A 25,473-nucleotide genomic window follows, 5' to 3' on the forward strand; every position below is an offset into this window, starting at 1 on the left:
TGAATGTATATCTCGTCACGTCCCCTTATTGACCCATGGCTATCCAGTCTGTCTGAGGAATGAAAGTCTGACCTCTGTGTAAAACGTATTCCTCACCTTTTCATGTTGCTGAGGCTTTTGTGGCATGAGAGGTCAAATCATCTAAAGTTAGCATCAAAGTTGACTCTCAGGATAAGAGAGAAAAGAACTGTCGGCCTGGGTCAGGAGCTGAGAGCTTAGGGGGGGAGAAAAGAAGGCTTAAGATTGCTTCATGTGAATGTTTTCACTTCACCTGATCTGCACTTCCTTTTCACCTCAAAGCCAGACAAGCACTCCTCTATCTACCTCTTCACCCCCCCCCTTCATCTCGCCTGTGTCCGCTCTGTCTCATCAGACAGGATGATGGACTTTAGAGAGGCTACAGCTTCGTCCCTGACCAGAGGGCCCCCATTTCTCAACGCTTATGCTGAGGTGGACACCTCGGCCTTGCGTGCATGGGTGGGGAGGGGGGGGCCTCTATTATTTAAAGCAATATGCGTACAGACTTAGCCAAGAAAATCCAATTTGTTATAGGAACACCATATAAATCTCAGACTCTGTGATCCATGGCAGTGTGCTGCGGGGCAAAACCTGCTTGACTGATCTTATTTAATTTTTTAATACAGCGCTCAAATGTGCAGTGCATAATTAATTTTGTTGATGTCGTCTCAGACATGCACACACACTTATATGCACAACGACACACATTCTGCATTCGCCTATGTCGGCACATAACGTGTGACAGAGATGGGATAAGGTAAATGTATCTTCAGTGACAAATCTCTTTGTGTCAATCCCGAGGTCAGAAAGAATATGTAGTCTTTTGGTGAGAGCATTATCCTGATTTTGGCATCTCTGAACAAGACTGCTCATGTCCTCTGTTCTAATGTTTCTCTATCTGAGAGGTCCATAATGTGTCTCATCTGCATTCAGGAAAAACGCACGTCATTATCTGTAATAAGTATATGAGTGCTATGTAAAGCTGGTAATGTGAAATGAATGGTCTAGATCTTGTCATTTTCCTGCTAGCACACACTTCGGCTCCACATTGACTCCCTTCTGTTTGTACTCTGGAGCTGAATGGCTGCTTGGTTAAGAGGTGTAATCTCCTTCATTGTTACATCTTATGAATCAGTCGCGTATGACAAAGAGCAGTCTGGCTTTTGGAGAAAATGACAGTCCACTCCCAGTGGAACTGCTACTGCTGCTTAAACACAGAAGGGAGTAGATGTCTGTGTTATGCATCAGAGTGTTGTGAAAGGACAATAGGCTCGTTCGAGATTAACCAGGTATGCGCAGAATTGCTCTGACGTCATGCACACGTGGGCGACGATAATCTTACGAGATCAAGGCGGCCGCAGGTTTGAAAAGCGCCGTTGCTTTTCACCGACTGTGAGACCCAGGCGAACGCAGAGCATGCTGGGAATTGCCGGCCTCTCAGCTGATTTAACAGCTGATTGGTCCAGAATAGACTCAAAATGACATTTTCTATAAAAACGTTTCGTTTGTTTTTGAATCGGAGGGATTTTAATAGCTATTTGTCTGATTTAAAGGCTTATTCTGTCCAGAACACATGTTGCGTGGCTGATAGTTTGATTTAGAAGTCAAAGAGACTAAATCCGCTCTGATTACGGATCATCTACAGTCTGTTGTTTATTAACATCAGCAACAGATTGCATGTGGAGAATTTTGACATCTACTTTGTCTTAATAAAAACTGGAGACTGTGTACAAGCTGATATATGGGTCTGAAAACATTTGTATTAAATCAGAATCAGACAGGATGTGAGTGTTTCTTTACTTCCTGTTCAGCCTGAAGGCTGCAGGAATCGGCTGGAAACTGTCAGAGTTTACCGCAGCTTTTTGTCCCCGCCCCCGGCTGCTGCTGCCTGCTCTCGTCCACTTTACAGGCGAGGCGCAGTTCATCCTGAACGGGCCTATTATCTCTCTTTCTTTGCCTACTCTTACTCCATCTTCATTTGTCTGTCTCCTTTTCCAGAGACATAAATATTTGAGCCAAATTAATGGCTAACTTGCAACGTTTTTCTCCCAGCATTCTACATCTACCAACACTGATCTTACTCCCTAATCATTGAATAGGGACGTGTAGGCTTTTATTTTAAATGCCTTGCATTAGACTTACCTTCACATAAATAGTTATTAAAAATTACTTTTTGTCCAGAAAAAACCTATAAGGTCACCTGTCGCCATGGCATTTATTAATGTACCGTAATACATAAACTGAACCCTGCTATTTCTTAACCAACTAACTGGAACAAATACCTTTTTGAATTTAGAGATTTGGAAGTTACCTTCTCCAAAGCGGGCTGGAGGAGAGTCTGGCTACTCCACATAGCATTTGGGATGGGAGGAAAACATGCTCTGGTTTATTGGCATTTCTTTAAACCAATCAGAATTGTCTTGGGCGGTGCCGCTGCAAAACAGGCTCAAAAGGAACTTGTTTTGGTGGAATGTGTTCATTTAAAAGTTGGACAGATAGTCTAACTAGCTGCCTGGATTTACCCTGCAGAGATCTGAGGAGCAGTTAACCAGAGTCCTCAGAAATCCACCAGAGTTTAAAAAAGTAAGCCCAAGGCAACGGCTATCCGGCCTAAATGAGTGAAATCCGGAAGATGTTTGGAGGCAACAGAGCACTCCTTATGTCAAGGATATAGATTACATGAATGTTGACTCAATGTCCACTGTCTGTCACTCAAAGATAAGGAGTACTATCATTAAGGTTGATAGGGATTTGAGATCTACTAAACCACTTAATAAATCCTGCCGTAAAATAGCTTGTATTGTGGGTAGTTGTAGCTAGTAGTGGTGAGCAAGTGGAAAAACACTCAAGGTGAATCCGAGGTGACAGTGATAAGATGGGATATTTATTGTTAACCCAGTAAGGCCGACTGCTTAATCCCTCAGGTTGTACTTATTTTCTCTGTCATGAGCAAACGCAACTGCCAGGCTATATAGGCCTGAAGCCCTGCCCCTCAAATTGGAACATACCAACTCTACAATTCAGGGGTGGCTCAGGTAACTAGAAAGTTTAAAAGCTCCATACAGCCAAAAAGAATATATCGATTAAACTAGAAATTTACACGTATGTATATACAATTCACATAAAACATTTGAGGAATAGCTTAACAGGTGTTAAAGTAAAGGTGATTGAATAGGTGATCATTCAGAATATTGATGAAATAACATATATTAACAGAATATATAAGATATATATATAATATATATATATATATATATATATATATATATATATATATATACATACAGGCAACATTTAAGGTCTGTCTTTGAGGGCTGAAATAGGTAGCATATAGCTACCGTGATGGCAGTCATGCGCTCCGTCACAGCTTGGTAGACCTGAATGGTTTGATTTGTACGTACCTTGTTTTAAAACAGATTTGTACATGATTGGAACATTTGTTTTTCCTCAGAGATAACTGAGCCGATCTTAATTATGGAGCCAGTCAGCTACCACCACCACCATTTGCCCAGCCTATAAATAGGGATCTGTTGCATCCCTGTTTGTGTTTGAGATGTCTGGAGTGGCTGCAGGTGCAAACAGTAAAGCCAACTGTATTGACTAACTGATCTGATTAAATAGATGGAGTAGTGACAGACTGGGGCAAAACCTGCTGGAGAATCGCTTTCCCATGAACCAGTGTCTCTTTGGCCTCCATCTTTCCCCCTCTTGTTTACATCTTCATCTTTTTCTGTTTTGGCTTCAAGTCCTATTTTTCCCCGTCACTGCACTTTGTCTTGTTCCCCGCTACCTTCAATCATTTTTTACACTCACTATTTCTCCCATTTCCTACGTCTCTAGGAGGTTTAACATTTTTTGACATAGCCAGAAACTAGCATTTGAATCTCATTTAAAATACGGTGGTCATATAGGCACCAATGTCATCCTTTATCTGGCTTATCAGGTTGTAGTTTTCACACATCTACACTGTATCTGTTTTTCTCTCCATGGTGTGAGCTAAGCTTCACTAAAAACATGTAGCTCAACCTGCACTTAGCACCCTGCCTGACATTTACGAGAAACACGACTCCAGTGCAGTCAGTGCAATTCAGACAGACTACACAGTGAGACAGTGTGAACAAGGAGACCAAACGTGCTGGAATTTGTTTAATTCCCTTCCGTGTTTAACCCCCAATCTGCCCTTTTCCTACTCAGTGTGCCTGTTGATCTCCACTGAGCATGTGCAAAGCATGCGTGTCAAAATAGCAGAGCTGAGGGATTGAACAGATTCACATTTTCTCAAGTTCACATTGGTGGCAGCAGCAGGGTGAGTTGTGGGAGTTTATTTGGCACGCCAGAGCATCTGTAGCTCTCGGGTTTCGGCTGGTGGATGCATCGGGCGACACACACACACACAGATACACCTGTCGCTGTCTGTGAAAGAGACACTGGCTGCTTAGTAAACGAAGAAGAAGAAAAATAATAGAGCAAGAGAAGAGTGGGAAACGTTTAGGGTCTGTTGAAGACAAATGCCAATGGTCGTTCAACCGAAGCTCTATACCAGAGTGACACTCTTTTGTTTAATCGGGTGGAGAATTGTTGGACTTGCAGGATCTAAAGGGATATCGAGGGGTAGTGATGAGGGGTGGGGTCGGGTTGGGAGAGGGCAGGGTCAAATTCCCGCTCTACACTTGAAGCTGGGTAAAGCAGCCACCCAACCTCCTCCTGCCACAGGCCAGGGCCCTATACATAGTACTGATGCTGCTCTTTAGCTGTTTAGCAGATGGTCACTCTGTTGCTGCTGCGAGGATCACTTTGCCTGGCTTGGGATCAAGTCAGGGGTACAGAGAGAGACAGAAAGTGTCTTAAAGTGTATCGGCTGTGGGTACACACACATGGTTATTTCATTAGTTGCTGAGATTGGATCATAGCGATTGGATTTTAACGAGACTATGTACAGTATCCTTTCTTGGCATTTAGCCCTCCAATACACACCGGTTATGTACTGTATGTTGGTATTATCATCCATTCTGCTCTTCTTCCCACTGTCTCACACTTCTCAGATGACTGGGTAGCTTTTTGATCCTAGTGCAACTCTGACCACTTCTGGTTCTGAAGTGTTCTGAAACTGCACTTCCAAGTGAGAAATACTTTTTTTTTGCGCATCCAATTCAATTTTGTATTGTTGCCTGGCTTTCAGTGTAGCATTTTAGTGATCTTATAATATTATAGAAGGATTTTCCATACTTAGAAATAAACATATCGTATAATTGGTCCCATTTATACAACGATTTTGGCACTAGCAGTTTTATACACCTTTAAAAAGGCATGCTACATAAACACATAGTTATGGCATGTATGCCATTAATGGTGCCAGGTCCTGCTGGGTTCATAAGGCCACCACGATTACAAACATCCGAAAAGAAAGAGGTGTATTTACTTGATATTAAAGAGGTGACAAGTCTTCATTTATCCAGTGGCCATATTGAGTTTCTCTATTTGTAGCCTGAAACAACAAGCTGTGCTTCCTCCATCACACAACTACCAGGAAAGCTGCAGCAGTGACTCGGAGCCAATATTGATGATTTCTGCTATCTGTAATCACCTCCCTGAAGCCCAAAGTTGGGTCTCGGGGTATTTCAAAATGCTGATGGTATACACTGCTGTGCCAGCTCTGCCCCACAATCCACTTCACTGTGACATTTAACTCAAGTGCTTGAAGATTGAATTTTTATTGCCCTGCAACACATACTGACCAAAGCATATCTTTAGAAGGTTGTTGGTAAATCTGAAAGACTTGAATTGTTTGCGTTTTTATTGGATGAGCACTAATTAGCTTATGTATTAATTGGACCACTAATGATTTGTTTATTACTCAATTTCAGTAACATTGTTCTCTTTAAGCAGCATTTCTGTTTAAATATATTGATCACATATGACATCTTAAGCAGGAATTACTTGATCTGTACATACAGACGTGCTCAAATTTGTTGGTACCCTTACAGCTCATTGAAATAATGCTTCATTCCTCCTGAAAAGTGATGAAATTAAAGCTATTTTATCATGTATACTTGCATGCCTTTGGTATGTCATGGGATAAAGTAAAGAAGCTGTGAAAAGAGATGAATTATTGCTTATTCTACAAAGATATTCTAAAATGGCCTGGACACATTTGTTGGTACCCCTTGGAAAAGATAATAAATAATTGGATTATAGTGATATTTCAAACTAATTAGTTTCTTTAATTAGTATCACACATGTCTCCAATCTTGTAATCAGTCATTCAGCCTATTTAAATGGAGAAAAGTAGTCACTGTGCTGTTTGGTATCATTGTGTGCACCACACTGAACATGGACCAGAGAAAGCAAAGGAGAGAGTTGTCTGAGGAGATCAGAAAGAAAATAATAGACAAGCATGGTAAAGGTAAAGGCTACAAGACCATCTCCAAGCAGCTTGATGTTCCTGTGACAACAGTTGCAAATATTATTAGAAGTTTAAGGTCCATGGAACTGTAGCCAACCTCCCTGGGCGTGGCCGCAAGAGGAAAATCGACCCCAGATTGAACAGAAGGATAGTGCGAATGGTAGAAAAAGAACCAAGGATAACTGCCAAAGAGATACAAGCTGAACTCCAAGGTGAAGGTACGTCAGTTTCTGATCGCACCATCCGTCGCTTTTTGAGCGAAAGTGGGCTCCATGGAAGAAGACCCAGGAGGACTCCACTTTTGAAGAAAAACATAAAAAGCCAGACTGGAATTTGCTAAAATGCATATTGACAAGCCACAATCCTTCTGGGAGAATGTCCTTTGGACAGATGAGTCAAAACTGGAGCTTTTTGGCAAGTCACATCAGCTCTATGTTCACAGACGAAAAAATGAAGCTTTCAAAGAAAAGAACACCATACCTACAGTGAAACATGGAGGAGGCTCGGTTATGTTTTGGGGCTGCTTTGCTGCGCCTGGCACAGGGTGCCTTGAATCTGTGCAGGGCACAATGAAATCTCAAGACTATCAAGGCATTCTGGAGCGAAACGTACTGCCCAGTGTCAGAAAGCTCTGTCTCAGTCGCAGGTCATGGGTCCTCCAACAGGATAATGACCCAAAACACACAGCTAAAAGCACCCAAGAATGGATAGGAACAAAACATTGGACTATTCTGAAGTGGCCTTCTATGAGTCCTGATTTGAATCCTATCGAACATCTATGGAAAGACCTGAAACTTGCAGTCTGGAGAAGGCACCCATCAAACCTGAGACAGCTGGAGCAGTTTGCTCAGGAAGAGTGGGCCAAACTACCTGTTAACAGGTGCAGAAGTCTCATTGAGAGCTACAGAAAACGTATGATTGCAGTGATTGCCTCTAAAGGTTGTGCAACAAAATATTAGGTTAGCGGTCCCATCATTTTTGTCCATGCCATTTTCATTTGTTTTCTTATTTACAATATTATGTTGAATAAAAAATCAAAAGCAAAGTCTGATTTCTATTAAATATGGAATAAATAATGGTGGATGCCAATTACTTTTGTCCGTTTCAAGTTATTTCAGAGAAAATTGTGCATTCTTTCGTTTTTTGTGGAGGGGTACCAACAAATTTGAGCACGTCTGTACTTGTGATTTTGTTCATCATATTTTACCATAAGTAAAAGAGTAAAAACTAAAAAAAAGTATAAGATTTATTCTACCCTTCAACTACTAATTTGTAGTGCCACCTCCTATATAAACCAGAAAGACATGATATCATTTGTGTTGCACCACCAACATATAATGCAAACACCTCACTTTAGGGTTAGGGCCTCCTGCAATGTCTGTTTCAACTTTTACATCTGCTGAAAGAGACAAAAAAATCTGTTTCTATTCCTAAAATATGATTCTGGATTTTGCAAAGACACCTTTTCTCATTGTTTCCATGTGATTTCCATCTGTACAGCAGTGTTAAAATTCAAACTTTTCTCATTTATTATTGGATACAGGAGAGTTAGTGAATGCTTTCTAATGCAGGAGTAACGGTATAATGAGATGCATTCGAGAAAGTGGAAAAACCTCTTAAAAGGATTTTCTTCACACAGTAGTCTGGCCGTGCAAGGGGACTTCCCGATTGCACTAAGCCTTCTAGTTTTGGGTCCAGAGTGCCCTTGTTTGTTGCCATTGAATATTGTCAGGGTCTGTTATCTTGCCTCCTGTGTCTGTGGGTGCTGTGCAGCCTGTGTCTAAATCTATTGAGCTAATACTGCTGTGAAGGAGGTGGGAGCCAGAACCATGGCAACCATCAGCTCAGATTAGTGTGGGACGTGAGCTGGCAGGAGACACACACGCACGCACGCACACACACACACAATTTCTCAAATCATTCACTTACACACAAATACAGTACACAAACAAAATCAATATCTGTGTGTGTTGCCAAATGGAGCCAGACCTTCTCGACCCTGACAGATACAGATGTTCATTTATCGGTTGCACTGATTGAATCGAGGGTTTCCTCTCCCACAGAGATACCAAAAGCTTCATAACAGGTTAAGAAACAATATTACTCGACGCTGCTTTGCTGTTGCTGCTATTGATTACTAGTTTTTGTTGCTTTCTTTTCTGCTGCTGAAATGGTTGTCCGTTTTGAATTCGACAATATATTTCCTTTTTATCAGGTTTCCTCGACAGTTTCATTCAATTTAAAGTGCCCTTTGCCTGTGGTTACCTTGTTGCTCTGTGTGTCATATTTTATGTTACAAATATATATGGGAATACGCTTCACCTAATCTCGTCCCTACAGTTGGTTGGATAAGCCTCCGCCCCATACCACAAAATTGTTTCTTTTACGCCGTTTTTCATGTGAAAGCTTTACGAGCAGCAGTAACCTCCATAAGTCAGAAGTGCGTATCTGAGTGTCAGTTTGAAAGCCTTACGGTATATTTTGATTCCGAGTGAGGGTGGCATGAGAAGCAACAAAGCTGAGCCAATATAGATTATTTTCTTCTTGTCCCGTCTTGTTTATTATATTTGGACAGGTCATTGTCAAAAGATTTTTGGCTTTAACACTCCTCTCTTACCTCTGGCAGGATGACGAGGTGGTGCTCCAGTGTGTGGCCAACATCCAGAAGGAGCATCGCAAGTTCTGTTTGGCCGCTGAAGGACTCGGAAACCGTGTGTGTTACCTGGAATCCACATCTGAAGCCAAGGTGAGGATGTGCTTTGCTTTGTGCTGTGGGTATTATGAAGACAGACATGGTGTCAGTTTGGCATGAAGCAGGCAGCCACAAAAGCTACAAAGTATAGTATTGACCTTTGAAGTTGAGGCAATACTCTAGATACCTTTGCTTCCTAAAATATATTGGCTGAAAACTAGTTCTAACCACAATATTTCAAGCTCATAGATTTTGCTTTCTTTTAATTTTCTGTGTGCTAGTGCACGGATTCCCGTCTTTTTGGGGCATTTTTAGGCCTTTATTTTCACAGGACAGAAGAAGACACAAAAGGGCCTGGGGAAGGACATGCAGCAAAGGGCCGCAGGGCGGAGTCGAACCCGCAGCTGCTGAGTAAACCCCTACATATGTGCGCCTGTCTACCAACTGAGCTGACCCGGCCACCTTATTTTTTTTTTTAACCCCATGACATGGTTCAGCTCAGCTTGACTCACTTTTGGTATCAGTGCTTTTCTCTACTTTGTTTTGAAGTAGAGAAAATTCTCGGCTGAATGCCATAGCCATGGCGACGCAGCGTAAAACGGAACAAACTGCCGTGACATCCTCTTCAACACGACACTCCCTTGGAGTGGTAGAACCTGGACGTTTCAACCATTTATCCATCACGTTCAGCTACATTTTTAAATTGTTTAACCTTACTTTTATCTAACTATTTCAACAATTTAAACTGTTTATTTTTACTTTGAGCTGTCTATTCAAACTGTTTATCCATCACGTTAAGCTATTATTACATTTTATATATATTGTATATTATACAGCTATTAATGAACAATTTGAACTCCTCTGCTCATAGCAAAGTGAGCTGAACTAGTTACACACTCTTGATAGCAACATGTGGTGTTCAGGTGTTACAGGACTCAATGTGGATAGATATTTTTCAAATGGTCATTTCTTTCAAATGAATTGAGCTGTTTTCACAATCCTTTCATGTATCCCCTGGCAACAGCAGAGATATCCCGTGGGGTTCAAGCAGACACCCAGCAGGTTGATAGACGAAAAAAATGCTTTCTTGATGAAATGACAAAATAATGATTTACAAAATGTAATATCCAGCAGAGACACTCCTGAAATGTAATCAACTGAGTGCAGCTTACTCAGCTTCCTGAAATTGGCCCAGATATGATTATTTAGACATTTAATTTTCTGAAAACAAGGCATGTTGTCTCATTCATTGTGTAATCCAAATGTAGATAGGTTTCCTTAATCTGGATGTTAATTCTGATTAAGTGTAGTGACAAAAAAAAGCTGGAGCTGTATTAGTATCGCTGTTTCATATTTGTGTCCCCTCTCATATACATGTATTACATATTTCAGTAATTGGATCCTTGAACTATTAAATTGGGACTTTTCCTCCTTTTGAAAAAATATTTCCCCATCCTAATTAAATAGATGCACAAAATGACGTTGCATCCATAGCTAAGTCTGCAGTCCTTTTTCGCTCCTTGGCAGTTTCTCTTCCTGATGGTGTAAATCAAAGAGGCCCTTGTGAGTTCTTTTACTGAAACCCATCTGTGTATCCTCCCTGCCCCTCCCCCCACTCTAATTTAAATGAGCTTTCCAGTTGAATAATGGGGATGAAGTGGACGCCCCTATGGTGCAAAGTAGCCTACACCTACTTAGATAGAGACAATCTTTGCAATCAATGCCTTGGTGGTGCGATGGAAAAATATTCCTGCCCTACTGCGGTGACCCATGCTCAGTTCCTGACAAATACAACTGACAGTGTTCATGGGGCCAGTTATGGATCCTGCACTTGTTTCTGCAGTGGTGCATCCCAGTGGTGGCTGGGCCCAGGCAGAAAAAACATGAACAATCATGAACAAATATTTTAATAATAGTTCAAAATAATAATAGATATTTTGACTACTTTTATTTTTAGGAGAGATGTTTCTTATTGTGACTGTGGGATGAAAATTAGCATTTTGATGTCTGTGGTGTTAGATAGATAGATAGATAGATAGATTTTATTGATCCCAAAACGGGAAATTACAATGTTACAGCAGCAAAATATCAGACACACAGCACACATACAGAACATACATGAAATAGCAGGATACAATATACATGAAATAATAAATGGGATAGAAAACAAGAATACATGTTTAATATATATGCAAGTTGTGAATAAAAATGTACAACTACTTAACTGGTATTGTTAAAGATGTAAATAAACCTATTGTGCAAGTTGCACTTAGTGCATTTGTGATGTCTGTGAGTCTTATGTAACACTTAGTGATGAAGTGTTAAAACGTTTTATCGCCTGTGGTAGGAAAGATTTCTTGTAACGGTCCGTGCAACATTGAAGCTGTCGGAGCCTCTTAGAGAAGGAGCTCCTCTGTGGGACCAGTGTGGGGTGGAGAGGGTGGTCGGGGTTTTCCATGATAGATAACAGTTTGTTCAGTGACCTCCTCTCCACCACAGATTCAAATGTGTCCTGTTTGCAGCCAATAACGGAGCCAGCCTTCCTGATCGGTTTGTTCAGTCTGTTAGTCTCGCTGGCAACAGAGCTGTCAGTGCTCTGTTACATGTCTCATTAATCTTCTTTTTCACCAAACGTGCTGTGAGGTCTTAAAAAAAAAAAAAAAAAAATACCGTTAAAATGAAGCAGATCGTGTTGGCTCTGGAGAATATGCCTCCTAATTGTTGTATACCATTATGTGCATCATTAGTCACAACATTTTCAGTGATGTTTGACATTTTAATAGGGAGAGCAGGAAGAATAGTGTTAACAGTATACTGATGATGTTCTTACTGTTTTATATTTGGCTTCACACTTACTTTGTGTGAGAGTGATTTTTTTATTTAACCGGGAATGTCCCATTGAGTTACAGTAACTCTTCTCCCAGGGAGTCCTGGTATGATGATAACATGATCACAACCAAAAAACTCTCCAATGCCAGGATGTTTATGAGCTGTGCATATCACGTCATGCCTGATTTAATTGAGCGACAGAGCAGCAAGTTCTGTTCACCCGCCTGGAACTGCTGTTGAGTCAGAGGGCAACACCTGCCGAGCTCATGGCTGCTAATCACAAACACCTCTCACCGCGCACCTTGGGTACGACTGGTGACAGCGCTTCCGGCCTCTTTGGGTGTGAAATGTTGCTGCATGTCGAGGGTGATGGCTGTGGTTTGGAGGAGGGGGGGGCTGTCATCTACTGGGGGTTGACACCTCATTTCTTAGACTCTAATGAAGCCGGGCTGCATGCTTCTGCTGCTGGTAGGGAGAAATTAAGCTGTAGTGAGTTAGATCCAAGAAGAGTTGTTGTTTTTTTAAATTGGATTTTGCTCATAGATTTGAATATTCAAGAGGAAAATTACTATCCTAGAATTAAGTGAAGTCCTAAAATTCTGTCTCAACCACCTTATATGAAGTAATAATAATGCAGCTCAAATGTATTTAAAAACCTTTTTATCTTGATGTACATGTACAGTACAAACTGTACATACCTATTTGCTTTATTCTGCATTGATTAATTTAATTCATACCCTTGTTATCATAACTGCTACTAAATGTTTTGTCTCTTTTAAGACCCTTTCCCAAAAAGCCCAGTCTGCTCTGATTGGCTTGCGAGAAAAATATGGCACACCTTTACAAAGCTAGTTCTCAAGCCGAGGGTGGAGACTCAGACTCAGATGGGGGGCGGTTTCTTCTAATGAGCCTGCATGTGTCGTTGGAATGGGAGCCAAATCTGATTGGCTTGTTGAATCCCATTTTCGTAAATTTAGGCAGCCCCAAACAAAAGTTACTGGGTTGTTTTATTTTACAGTTTGTGGTTGAGTAGTTTTCATTGGATTCAAAGCACTCATTTTAACTTACATGTCTTTGCAAGGAGGAAGTTAATAGGATTTAAAGCAGACAACCTTGAGAACATGGAAACAATTTATTTCACTTTATTGATGTCTTTTAAATAGCATACAATATGATGCAAGCCTCTAGATTGTTAAATGCTGTTTGATCTTTTGATGGATCACTTCACTCATTTTCACGGCTTATTTTGTTGTTTTGTGTTAAGCTCCCTGCAGACTTTCTAAAAGGTCACTGTGACTGTTGAGACAGTTTTTTTTTTTTAATCCCAGAAAAGGGAGAATGTGCAGTATGTCTGCCCATCCCTGGAAGAAGTATGATAATTGGAATATTGGCCGTGAATAATTCATAATAGGTGTAAGGTCTGCTGTAAGTTAAGTTATCACTGTGAAAGGTCGTATGACACCACAGGTGTAGCAGCTTCAAGTGATGTTTAACTGACCCTGTCTCCAGTTTTGTGGTAAGATTTTGGGGCTGCTAGCCTAATAGAAATGTCTTTTTACATGATTCTTTGTCACTGGAAACGTGTCTTGGTGTAAATGCAATCAAGTGATGAAAATGTGAGTATACAACATGTGTGCAGGCTGTTGGTTTCAGCTCACAAAACTGGACACATGCACACACAGCAGTGTTGGAGGTTCCCTTGTAGGTCTGTGTTGAGTTACAGAGCAGCACCGTTCTCATAATCACCCAGCAGCCCTCCCCTCTCTTCACATTTCTCACTTGACCGCAGAGGTCAATGGTCAGCCGGTAGTGTTACTGAGTCCGGGCATTCACATAACACCTTTCATGACTTGTCCTCCTCTGCGGGGAGAGATAGATAACATGTTATGTGAAACTGGCTATTGTTATGAAATGTAATATTAAATTTAAATAATATTTGGATTAGACAAAGAAATGTGGGTAGGTAAATGATCTTATACAAGGGTGTGGGAGGCATTATGCTTTATGTGCTATTGATTAGACATAAACTTTAAAGGCATGCTGCCAAGAGTAAATACCTGAGGTTCTTTACGATTGCCAACAGGGCAAGCTCACTGCAACTTAATGAGAAACACGCAAATAGACAAAACACAAGCAAATTAAGAACATCCTCATAAATTTGATAACACATGCGCAGCATTTAGCAAACGCGCTGCAAATACAGAAACGATGCAAAAACAAAAGTACACAATCTCAGAAAACAAATACAACAACGATAAACACTGCATCCAGTTTACACAGCGGAAGTTCTCCAGGCCTCTAGGAGGAGCGCTAAGTGAAACAGCTTGATTTTAAACCCCACGGAGAGAGAGCACTCTGCCTTTTTATTATGAGTTTAAAGCCAATAAGCTGGAGACACCCAACGGTGCACACCGTTCTGAGATTGAGCGTGCCCCTGCTCTCGACCTCTTTCTCTTTCTCATAGATGTATGAAGAGAACTGGACACAGCGTTTGGCGGAAAGCCCCGTACATTCCAATGAGAGTGCTCAAAAGCGCATAAAGCAATCATGGAGCTCGGATCTTCCATGTTAACTGGCCTATGACGTCACAATGGGCATGCACATTAGCAACAGTTAGTTTGTGTTGTCATAGCAACCGGTAGCAACACACTCGTTCATGAGCTTCTCTCTCTCGTGTCTCTTACAAGTGTATATACCCATTTTTACAGTTACAGGACCTTGGGAGAACCATCATATGAGCGTGCCCAGTGGAGGGCGCAGTCTCCTCATCAGGTCTGCTCGCGCTCATCATGCGCTTTCATCATGCCTATTTTAATAACTCTGGATTCGGCCTGGAGAACTTTCTTTTTTGCATATTCAGGGATTGTGCAGTTTTCTTTTTGCATTGTGTCTGTATCCTGCAGGCTTTCTATACCACGCTAGAATAGCTCGAAACAAGGTAACCAATATGGAGTTAGATTCCTGCCAAAAGGTTGTACACAAAAAAATGTGTTTCACACAAATAAAAGTTGTTTGTACATAAAAAAATGTGTTGCACACAAATAAAAGTTGTTTTGCAAACTGTCTTCAAACGTTACACACACATAAAACTTGTTTTACAAACTGTCCCCAAACGTTGCACTCAAAATCATTTATAAATTGTCCCCGAGTACAAACGGTCTCTGCTCGCTCAAAACAGCCTCTCCTCGAGTACGAAACAATTCCACACCCCTCTGTGGCAATTTCTGCCAAAAGTCACATGATACATTAGGAGTAGTTCTGATTTTGTGACAGCAGGGAGCGCTCTTTCACAGCTAACACCATGAGCACCCACAGGGAAGTTTTGCAAACTTTCACGGTGAAATATTAATATCTGACCCTCTGGTTAGCTTCTCCCTTTATTGTGGTATTTTAAATAGATAGAACCAGAGTGGATACCAAGATAAAGGCATTGTTAACAGATCATAATTCGGGTTTTATGTTGTTGTTTTTTAACAAAAAAATAACTGTCTATTGTATAGGCACTTGAAGCCTACAACAATATTTGATTTGAAAAGTAACATGGTCCCTTGCCGTGACATAGCGGTGCCTTTAACTGAAATTGTAAATGCTCTATCTGCATAGTTATGGCATAGTCAGATATTAATATTTCACCGTGAAAGTTTGGAAACTCCCCTGTGGGGTGCTCATGGTGTTAGCTGTGAAATGCCGTCTGTCTTCCTCAGCCAAACCGGGCGTTTCAATTGTTTTGAGAGCGCCCCCTGCTGTCACAAAGTCAGAACTACTCCCAATGTATCATGTGACTTTTGGCAGAAATTTGCCACAGAGGGGTGTGGAATTGTTTCGTACTCGAGGAGAGGCTGTTTTGAGCGAGCAGAGACCGTTTTGTACTCGGGGACAATTTATAAATGATATTTTGAGTGCAACGTTTGGGGACAGTTTGTAAAACAAGTTTTATGTGTGTGTAACGTTTGAAGACAGTTTGCAAAACAACTTTTATTTGTGTGCAACACATTTTTTTATGTACAAACAACTTTTATTTGTGTGAAACACATTTTTTTGTGTACAACCTTTTGGCAGGAATCTAACTCCATAAACCAAGGCATATGTACCACAAAAAACAGAGTCCATGGTAGAACTTCAGACATTACCATAAAGTAATGAAATACGGGTGGCAGGACACCTTTAAGTTGCAGTGCGTCTGCCCCTGCAGGCCACCGTACATTCAGACAAACTTAAACAATTTAGTGGAAGTCTGTTGTAGCAGGAACCAAACAATACAGTGTGCTGAGGAATAAGCCCCATAGCCAAACTAATTATTGCTCATTGCGCACGCCTTTTGGCAGCCAAGGAACATGTCCAAGCAAAGAACAATTAGAATTATGTATAATCACCATTCCTCACTGAGCAGCTTAATCCTCTCAGTTGGTCTCTTCTCTCAGATCAGTGCCTGGAATTAATTTAGTCACCAATTACTGCTGTGGAAATAAATATGAGAATGTAGATACAATCTTACATGCCTACATGTGTGCATGTGTCTAATTAATCAACACACTTTACAGTACTGCATCTCCCTGGTATTTAGGTTTAATTTATTTAAGATGCTTAAAGATGAATAGAAAATGATGATGTATAAGTAGCATTACTGTCACCAGAATGAAGGTGACATGACAGATCCCAGCAAACATGCTATATGGTAAAACAATGTGCGTACAGGTCTAGTTGTCGTTAGTTTGCTCTGCAAATCAGAGAAGTTGGGTGCAGTAGCATATGTTTGTGGATGCAGAGGGAACATAAAAAGGGCAAAAACAGAGTCAAGGAGAGTAAAGTCCTGACACTGTTTTTGTACCCAGGTGTGGAGTCTGTTTTTGCTCAAAGCACCTTGTCAACGCCTTTTTGACTAATGCTTCTTTCCCTTTGTCCTCCTCTCCTTCCTACCCTCCCTCCTTTCTTCCCTCCAACCCGCAGTATGTTCCTCCAGACTTGTGTATTTGTAACTTTGTGTTGGAGCAGTCCCTGTCAGTGCGGGCCCTGCAGGAGATGCTGGCTAAGACTGGGCAGAACAACGAAGGGGTGAGTACTACCCTCCTTGCCACTTATACGCCACCACTCTCTGTCTCATGCACATACAAACTTGCATACACAAACAAAAAGTAAAATTTACATACACAATAAAGTGTAGTGAACCTGCAAAAATAGGTGTTTTTTTAAGTAAAAAAAAACCCTTAATAAAATCTGCTTTACTAGTTGTGTCTTAATGAAACTAGCATAAACAGTGTTGATCCTTATCAGTAACTTCACTTCCGTCCACTTATTTTCTTGCCTTAAAGGGATACTTCACCGATTAGCATTACGCTTTGTATCAGTAGAAACCCAGAAGTATTATCGAAAGACTGTGCTTCCCTGTCTGAAAAAAAATCAGATGACGCAAAAATCCTCATTTTGCGTCATTGGAGGCATTTTTGCCCAGAGCTAGCAAACTACAAGCCAGCTAGTTCCGGGTTCAAGTTCAGGTTCAACCCGCCCAAAGGGGGGTGTCAGCCATCTTGGAGCTGAGCTACAGCTGTCTATTTTCAGCATGGATGTATTAAGAGAACTTTCAGCAACAAACTTTTACAACAATTATGTGCATGCAAACTACCGCACATGTGTACCACCGGGATGCGTAGGTACCGATTGGAGATTATGCAGGAAACTTTATTACAGACGGAATACTCAACACACTACGTGAGCTTCGCCTGCTATGGAGACCAGCCCCTCAGCCAGTTGTGTAGCCTGATGCCTCTCGCAGTAAGGGGACATTCACCGGCGATGTGTGTGTGCTAAAGAGGAATCGCCGAACGACGGCAGGAGTTCCAGCTAGGTGGAAAGCTAACGCTAGACGGCCACCTGTCCAATCCATCCTGCTTGCAAGTGTCCGATCATTAGACAACAACCTGGACTACATCCAACTTCAACGGAATTCCCAACGCTAGTTCAGAGACTGACAGGTTTTTGTTTTTGTGGAAACTTGGCTAAAAAACAGTGTATCAGACTCCGCTATCTTGCTACCAGGCCTGCTAGCCTTTCGAGCAGATGCTGCTCTGGCGGGTAAGACTGGTGGAGGTAGGCTGCAGGGCTGCCAACTCTCACGCATTGGCCGTGAGACACACGCATTTGACTGGTTTCACTTGCGCACACGCCACACCCCCGATTTCTCACGCCGAAGTGTCAGCCCGGTCGGTCAAATTTCTGAAAGATGGGTTTATCTATGTTTTTACCTGTTGAGCCACTTGTGATAGACTGAATGTGCTTTCAGAGACTTCGTGTCCACTCTCTCTGTAAAGATAGAGGTGAGCAGCGCGGCTGGTAGTGTAGAAACTTCAGTTCATTGTAGTGGACTCGCTCTGATGGGGGCAGTGACGCGTTGCATCTGTGCGTAGACCTCCGATAATGAGCAGCGTACGGACACCTCTAAACTCTGTCAGAGACCAGAGACCCAAATGGGCCTCTGTGTCTGTCAGACGGTCTGAATGAGATCCATCATATCAGCGGAGCAATGACATGCACAGCAGACTATATTACACCATATACTATATTATACTATATTACAACTCTCCAAATCTCGGACAACAGAGATGGGAGGAGTTATATTTTGAATGTGCACAAAGTTGTAAATATGAGCAGAAATCTGGTGAAACACATCTGAGCTATACTGTATATATATATATATATATATAATACGATACTGCAACGTTGGGCCACTATTGTGCATCTCTAACCTCTGCATCTCTAAATGTAACTGTAAATAATTAATTTGATGTTTTTTAAAATGAACAAATAGTCTTTATTTTAACAAAAAAGTAAAAACATTAAGTGGGGTAGAGAGGATGAGGGCCAAACATTACTGAACATTGGCACAAAGGTTAAAGGAAGAGAACTTATGTAACTCAGTGGTTCTTATTCTTTAGAATTTCAGTGGTCTTAGTTGATCCCTCATCATTAATTTAACTTTGGGTCCCTGGTCCCTACACCAGGGAACCCTGGACCTGTTCACCACAGACCCAAATCTTCTCAACTGTTGCTGACTTATGCTACTGTCTCTTCATGTGGTTCATTATGTTTGGCACATTGTGTGGGTCAGTTCTTATATCATAAGAAGTTAATAATGTAAATGCTGAATGCCCTAAAACCTGTTGATACTACAACAATGCAAAGGCTCTTAACCCAACAGTTTTGCACATATCATGTAAGACTTGATTTCTCCATTTTTTTGCAAAAAAACTCTCCAGAAAGTGCCATTTAATGGTTTATTTTTCAAATTTCTTTCCTGGGGGAGCATACCCCCAGACCCCCCTAGGGAGAGCCCCAACCCCCCCACATATAACAAATCCCAATTTAAACCCTAAAGGATAAAGACCCAAAGAAATTGCTTTGTACGTGGCAAAATATAGGTTGACCCCCCAAATCTCACTCCAAGGTTTTTGGAAAAGTTGGCAGCCCTGAGGCTGTGTTAACACGGACATGGATTGGTGCAGAAACGGGGTGCTTTTATCCAACTACTGCTAATCTCTGGTGGAGTTTGTGACTTTTAAATGCCGATTGTTTTGAGACGAAAACATCAGAAGAATCCCCTCTACACAGGGGGCATTTGTTTGTAAGAAATTTTGTATTCATTCCTTTTTTTCCTAAGATAGCAGTAGCAATATAGTAATGCCAGATAGTAGGCTTTCACGTGTAAATATAGAAAGTCAAACATTTTAATATAAGTCTGAGAAAGTAACTGATTATTTGGATTACTATAGTAATATAGTAATCCAAATATTACTATATATTACTATAGTCTAATGCATTACCTATGCCACCGTATAAATAGCAGAAAATCTAATAACCAGATCCTTCCTTAAAGTACGGCAATGCATGTTGTTGCCAGGTCTAAGATGTCTAAATTCTTTAATTACTCATTGAGAGTGTGATTATTTTGCAAATACTTCTACAAAACTACTTCTGGACTAAATTGTGACTCTGAATGTTGAAAATCAATAAGTATGTTGGATTACGTCCTAAAGGCAAAGCAGACAGATCACATCTAGTAACACCATAAACTGCTTTAACACTGAGAAGCAATTTTGTTCTAAATAGAAGCAGTCTCTTTCCATTCCCTGTTACACTTTCCTGTTTTGCAAAAAAGATCAGAAGGCATTGATAATGAAAGGCTCTCAGGGGTCAAAGAAAGGAGGGAAATAATCTGTTACTGCACTGCTGCATCCACAGCTTCCTTTCTCCTTAACCTCCGCCCTCTTGATTTACGATAAACAGTGCGTATCTCTTCCTCGCTACTCCGCTCCAGCTCACTTGACATGTTTTATTAGAGCAGGTAAGTAATCTTTAATCAGAGCTTTTGAGTGCCACGAGGGTGTCATCGACAGGCAAAGAAGCACTACAGTGGGCTACGTGTGGTCTGTAAACCCGTCAGATGCTCGTAGTCACTCATGTTGCTGCACTGCAATAGAGTCATTTCAGGTGTCATTTAATCTCATCACTCAGCCCTTCTAGACCCAATGGGGGAGGTCAAGAGATGAAAAGGGATGGCATCTCGTTTGGAGTGCCAATTTGTTTAGGAGAAAAACAAAGAGAAAACAAAATTCTCAAATAGATCCCAGCATTAAATTTGGACAAACAAACCACAACATACAAGAAACTGCTTGTTAGTGGTGGTGGGTCTTTTTCATCACTGTTCCTGTTGGAAACACATGGTCTGTGTCGATTTTGAAAGCATTCCTCAATTGATGGCCCCAATTATCATTATTGGCTAATATTTAGGACAGACCATTTTGTAGGAACAGAAATGACAAAGCTGGTTGATGAATCATTGTGCTATACAGCTGCAGCAATCAGAGAAACCCGAGCATGCCACAGCATTACGGTGCTATTTGCAAGATGAATTGAGTACAAAATCCCACAACACTAATGCCAGATAGCCCAAATTGTGTTGTGCTGGATGGCTCTGGCTACCACTCTACTTTCATGCACAATAGCCTTCTGGCACAGATGGTTCTTTAAGTGTCTTATTTTGTGTACCAATTGGGTCCTCTCCACCGGTGATTCAGACCTGCATTGTTATTAGCCTGGGTAGCAGATTTGTTTTGTGCTCAACATTACAACATTGTTGGCTGGCCTTGTTTGGCAAGACACCATGAAGTTGGCTTGAATACAAACTCTCTGCTAGCAAGGCTAATAAATCGCCCTTCTCTTTCCTTTCCATAATGAGGGCCCTCTTCTCTCTATTGTTGCTCTCAGATTTGTGTAATTAACTACGTCACAACTCAATAACACATTATTTTTATTTGTATTTGTGTGTTACTAGAGTGCTGACCATGAAAAATGGGTAGGTCATTCATCCATCATGTTGTCATTGTGCATGACAGACTGCCAAACGGAAGGGTTGAATTTCCAGGCACTTTCACTTGAAGTGACACCCATTTCTTGATTGCGATTAAAGCTGCATTTATAGTGTGTGAAGCATTTAGTTTAAATGTCCATGACAGGTACTGCAATGTAGGGAGACATTAAGCTAATAGTAATACATTTCAATGTTTCCATCTCAGCACATATTGTGCAAATGGATATTAAAATACTGTACATTTATTTTGGTGAGACTCCCTCTAGATTGTAAAGTAAGCTTTCACCTCACTGCAACGCAACACATTCTCTTTCCCTCAGCCAGTCTGGAAACAATCAATTAGCTTGTCACAGATGTCTCTGAACTTTAAATTATGGCAATCTTGAAATAGATGTTGGTGCTCTCACCTTGTGCACAGGAGTCAAATGTTTTGCCTCGCCCCTGAAGACTACTTTGTGTGCAAGCACTTTCAAGTGATAGTGTCTGCTTCTCCTTTGCTTACACTTTTTTTTAGCTTTCAATGCAATAAGATTTATGCCTTATTATACAGCTTACAGTTTGTGCTGTTAAAATATACACATTTATAATTTACATAGATTTTGCTTACCAAAGATAGGAATGACCTCACTTGTTTATTTAATATATGGAATCTGAATTAAAGGATCTGAAAACCCACACGTTGGCAGAAAACTTACTTTGTGGCTTGGGTGTGCTGCTCTGTTTTCTCTGGGTTTGGTCTCTAACATCAATTCATTTTAAGGATATATTGATATGAGGAAATGTCCTGAAATCACTTTTGATTTCAGAGTTTGCAAATGCACTACTGTTGAGCAAAGCTGTTCTAGGTAATTCAGGGATTCATGATCTGTTCTTCATATAACTCATACACCAAACTGGACTGCCAATATGCTACAGTTGAATTTGATTTTTTTAATACCTCATATTTTTTATGAAGTATGAGGTATTTTATATATAACAACATGGCCGGATGTATAGTTTTTCTTAGTTTTTTTCTCCTAATTTTAACATATTACACATCACGGTTGTTGTACATCATATTTTGATGGACTGTTATGAAGTAAATATAGCAAATGGAACACAATCATTGTATCATTATCCAAATGATTGGAAGGAGAGGGCATTGAATGTAGACATGAGAATCAATATGTCAGATGGTACTTAGCAAATGAGTCTGGCCTGAGTCCATTCTTCAGGACCTTGAAAAAGTGATTAGTGTGCTATTTCCCATGCTCAGGCTCTTCCATATAAGGTGAGCTATTGCTAAGAAGTGAACATTTAGGTAAATTACTAAGTCATGGATTATTGTAATAGCTCTGTCAGGCTTCATTAGCAAAGAGAAAGCACACCAATTCTCATAAAGCAAAGCAGGCAAGGAAATAAAAAGAGTGTTCAGGATGTTGGCTCAATGATCAGTGATAAGAACAGCCACCAAAACCATCCATCTGTTTTAGGTAGTTTGTATTTTATACTGGCCCCTTACACTGTTTCTAAAGTCATCAACAATAAGAAAAAAAACTGTAACATTGACAATAGTTTAGAACTGGTTAATACGCAAAATATTTGCTGCTTACAGTCTTTCTTTTTGTAAATTGGATAGCTTTGGCACATGTAGCCCAATTTAAGACTCCAAAGTATTTTTCATGGTAAATTAAAAAGAAAATAATACTGCACACTTTTGAGGTAGCCTACTACTATTTCTTTTTTTTTTGTGCTCCTGCTACTCCACTATTATTTATAGGCAAATATTGTACTTTTTAGTCCACTACATTTATTTGATAACTTTAGTTAGCCTGGTTCCTTTGCAATTTGAGATTATAACCGACAAATTGAATTTACAAAGTAAAACAAAAGTGACACTGTTGTACACTGCGGTACTTCTACTTTTTTTAGTATCTGTTCTTTTTCCACCACTGCTGGTTGTAATGCTCAGTCAGCAAAGAAAAAAAAAAGCGTCAATACGCCATATTGTACTGATGATGACAATTACTTAGGGCTGTCTTTGGAAATAGGCTACCAGTTAAAGAAATACAACGATAGACTGCAAACATAACGTTACGTGATACCACGAACATAGTTTGAAGATTTATCCCCCAACCATAGACTGTACATATTAATTTAACATCAAATTATGAATTATCCTAAAACAGGTGGCATAGAGATGACAGAAAAACGTACGGCGTGATGAGGTCACAGATTCGTGAACGCGCCAACATTTAAAGTTACTTATGTTAAATGTCCAAAGCTAGCTAGCTACCCCTGAAGGATAAGATAAATATTTGTGAGTAAAGAAGCCATTAAATACATTATATAACGTTGCTACCTCACCGAAGGGATTCTCAACTTTTCAGAAACGGTTCAGAAGAATTTACGTCGATGTCAGGCAGTCAAAACACAACTCCGGATTATCCAACGGTGGCGCTCCATCAGTGTCGTAGCTAGCTCCGGGTTGCTCAGTGCGTCTTTAACTGTCTAGGAGTGCTGCCGTGCCTAGAAGCTGGGTAGGCTGCTTCAGTGTTTTTTTTTAAAGCTAGGTACGTTAAATAGCTCTCAAATACATCCTAAATGCAACGCGCTGGATTGTCAACGTTATGGTGATTTTTAACGCAGGTTGTGTTGCTATCCTAACGCTAAGGTTAACTTTACCTTTAGCTAATGATTTAAATGGAAAAATGAACAGAAAGATTTACGTAGTGTTGCACCTAATTTTAGCTTCATGTGAAGCTTCACCTAGCTAGCTAGCTATAGCTAGCTAGGTGAAGCTTCACATCATTGAATTCTTATTTATTGTTTCCGAGACGTTGACAGTAACTTTCCTGTCCTCTGGTAGTTGTGGTTTTGTTTTTCAATATTTGCACCGAATGCTTATGATGGTTCCTTCTCCTAAAATCAAAGCCATTCACAAATGTAGATAATATTTGCTCAGGACTAATTTAAAGCTAAATGGTTACAGTTACTGACTTAACCTAGTTAGTGCCCGTATACAGCGTTAGTCAGTAACGTAGCCTACATTGTGTGCTGAGTTTCAATGGCAGCAATCTACCATGAAACAAAGGATGATTTTTGTGTCTAGTTATGACTTGACCCAAGATGTCGACCTGTGAGCCCATTACCAAAGTCTTTCAGCATTCATGTAAAAAAAATTGAAAAGCATTCAATTGTAGACCCCACTTCCCCTAACAGATACATGCATACAAAAACATCTACATAAAACTTCTGTTTGTTTCTATAACACATGCACTTCCAGTAACAAGCTGTTTAGGATGCAGTTCTTACAACTGGAGGGGCACCAAACCAAAGGTCACAGTTCCTGGCATTGATGTGTCAGCAGGCCTGAAATACAGACTGCTTCTCTCTCTCTGTACCCCCTCCCTCACTCCCAGCTGTTGCTGGATACTCTTCCCATTTTTCTTTTGATCAAACTCGGTTTCCTTTTTTGTCGTTCATATACAAGCCATCTGGGAGAGACTTGGTAGCCAAAAGAGAATTAGCTTGGGTTCAAATTCAGGGGACTGTTGGGAGTTCCCTTTTAGGTTAGTTTAAATGTGACCCCTGCAAGCAAGAAAAAGCATAGCCTCCATGTATTGCTTACTGCAACAACACTGCAATGTGCACACTGTTTAGCAGAGTTCCAGTCCTGGGCTTAGTCCCAGCTGTTTCTACAGTAGGAGGAGTTTAAATATTGTTTTTCATCTCAAAAGACAGTTAAATCTGGTTGACTCAGAATTCACTGTCTGTCTATAGCCCTAAATAGAATAGAATGAACATTTTCAATGTGACAATTATAAATATGAAATAATGTATGAGCAACAGTTATAGGTATGTGACTGTAGGGCTAAATTGTCCTATAATTTAAGAATAAAATAAAAAACCTAAAACATATGTTTTAGGAAACCTCCACCTGAAAAACATGTATTTTGAGTTTTTACTCACACTCAACTGATTTGATAATTAACTGGTTCCACTATTGCCAAAGGCCTGTTCCAAATTTGTGTTTATCTAGCTCTGTTGATACAGAGATGATTTAGCTGTCACTACTTATGGTACCTTCTCTTTTTTTCTGCCGCTAGAGGTTGATTAAAAGGGTAAGTAGAATTGTCTTTAATCCCCTCCAGTGTTGGAAATATTTTTTTTATCTATTTTGCTCAACTA

The 25,473-nt window shown here is 40.5% G+C and overlaps 1 protein-coding gene across 10 annotated transcripts in view; it reads left to right on the forward strand.

The window, feature by feature from the left end:
• Positions 1 to 25,473, forward strand: part of ryr3 (ryanodine receptor 3) — a 125,400-nt gene that overhangs the window by 9,687 nt on the left and 90,240 nt on the right. For 5 of the 10 annotated variants that reach the window (XM_032542632.1, XM_032542634.1, XM_032542637.1 and 2 more), the window contains exons 2-4: positions 9,048 to 9,167; positions 16,890 to 16,994; positions 21,268 to 21,288. In XM_032542632.1, coding sequence (XP_032398523.1) covers positions 9,048 to 9,167; positions 16,890 to 16,994; positions 21,268 to 21,288 — 246 coding nt within the window. Of the gene's footprint in view, positions 1 to 9,047; positions 9,168 to 16,889; positions 16,995 to 21,267; positions 21,289 to 25,391; positions 25,407 to 25,473 lie in introns of all 10 variants that reach the window. The other 5 variants (XM_032542639.1, XM_032542641.1, XM_032542640.1 and 2 more) reach the window with 2 other exon arrangements.

The sequence above is a fragment of the Etheostoma spectabile genome, chromosome 18 (genome assembly GCF_008692095.1).
Source record: "Etheostoma spectabile isolate EspeVRDwgs_2016 chromosome 18, UIUC_Espe_1.0, whole genome shotgun sequence".
Lineage (NCBI taxonomy): Eukaryota > Metazoa > Chordata > Actinopteri > Perciformes > Percidae > Etheostoma > Etheostoma spectabile.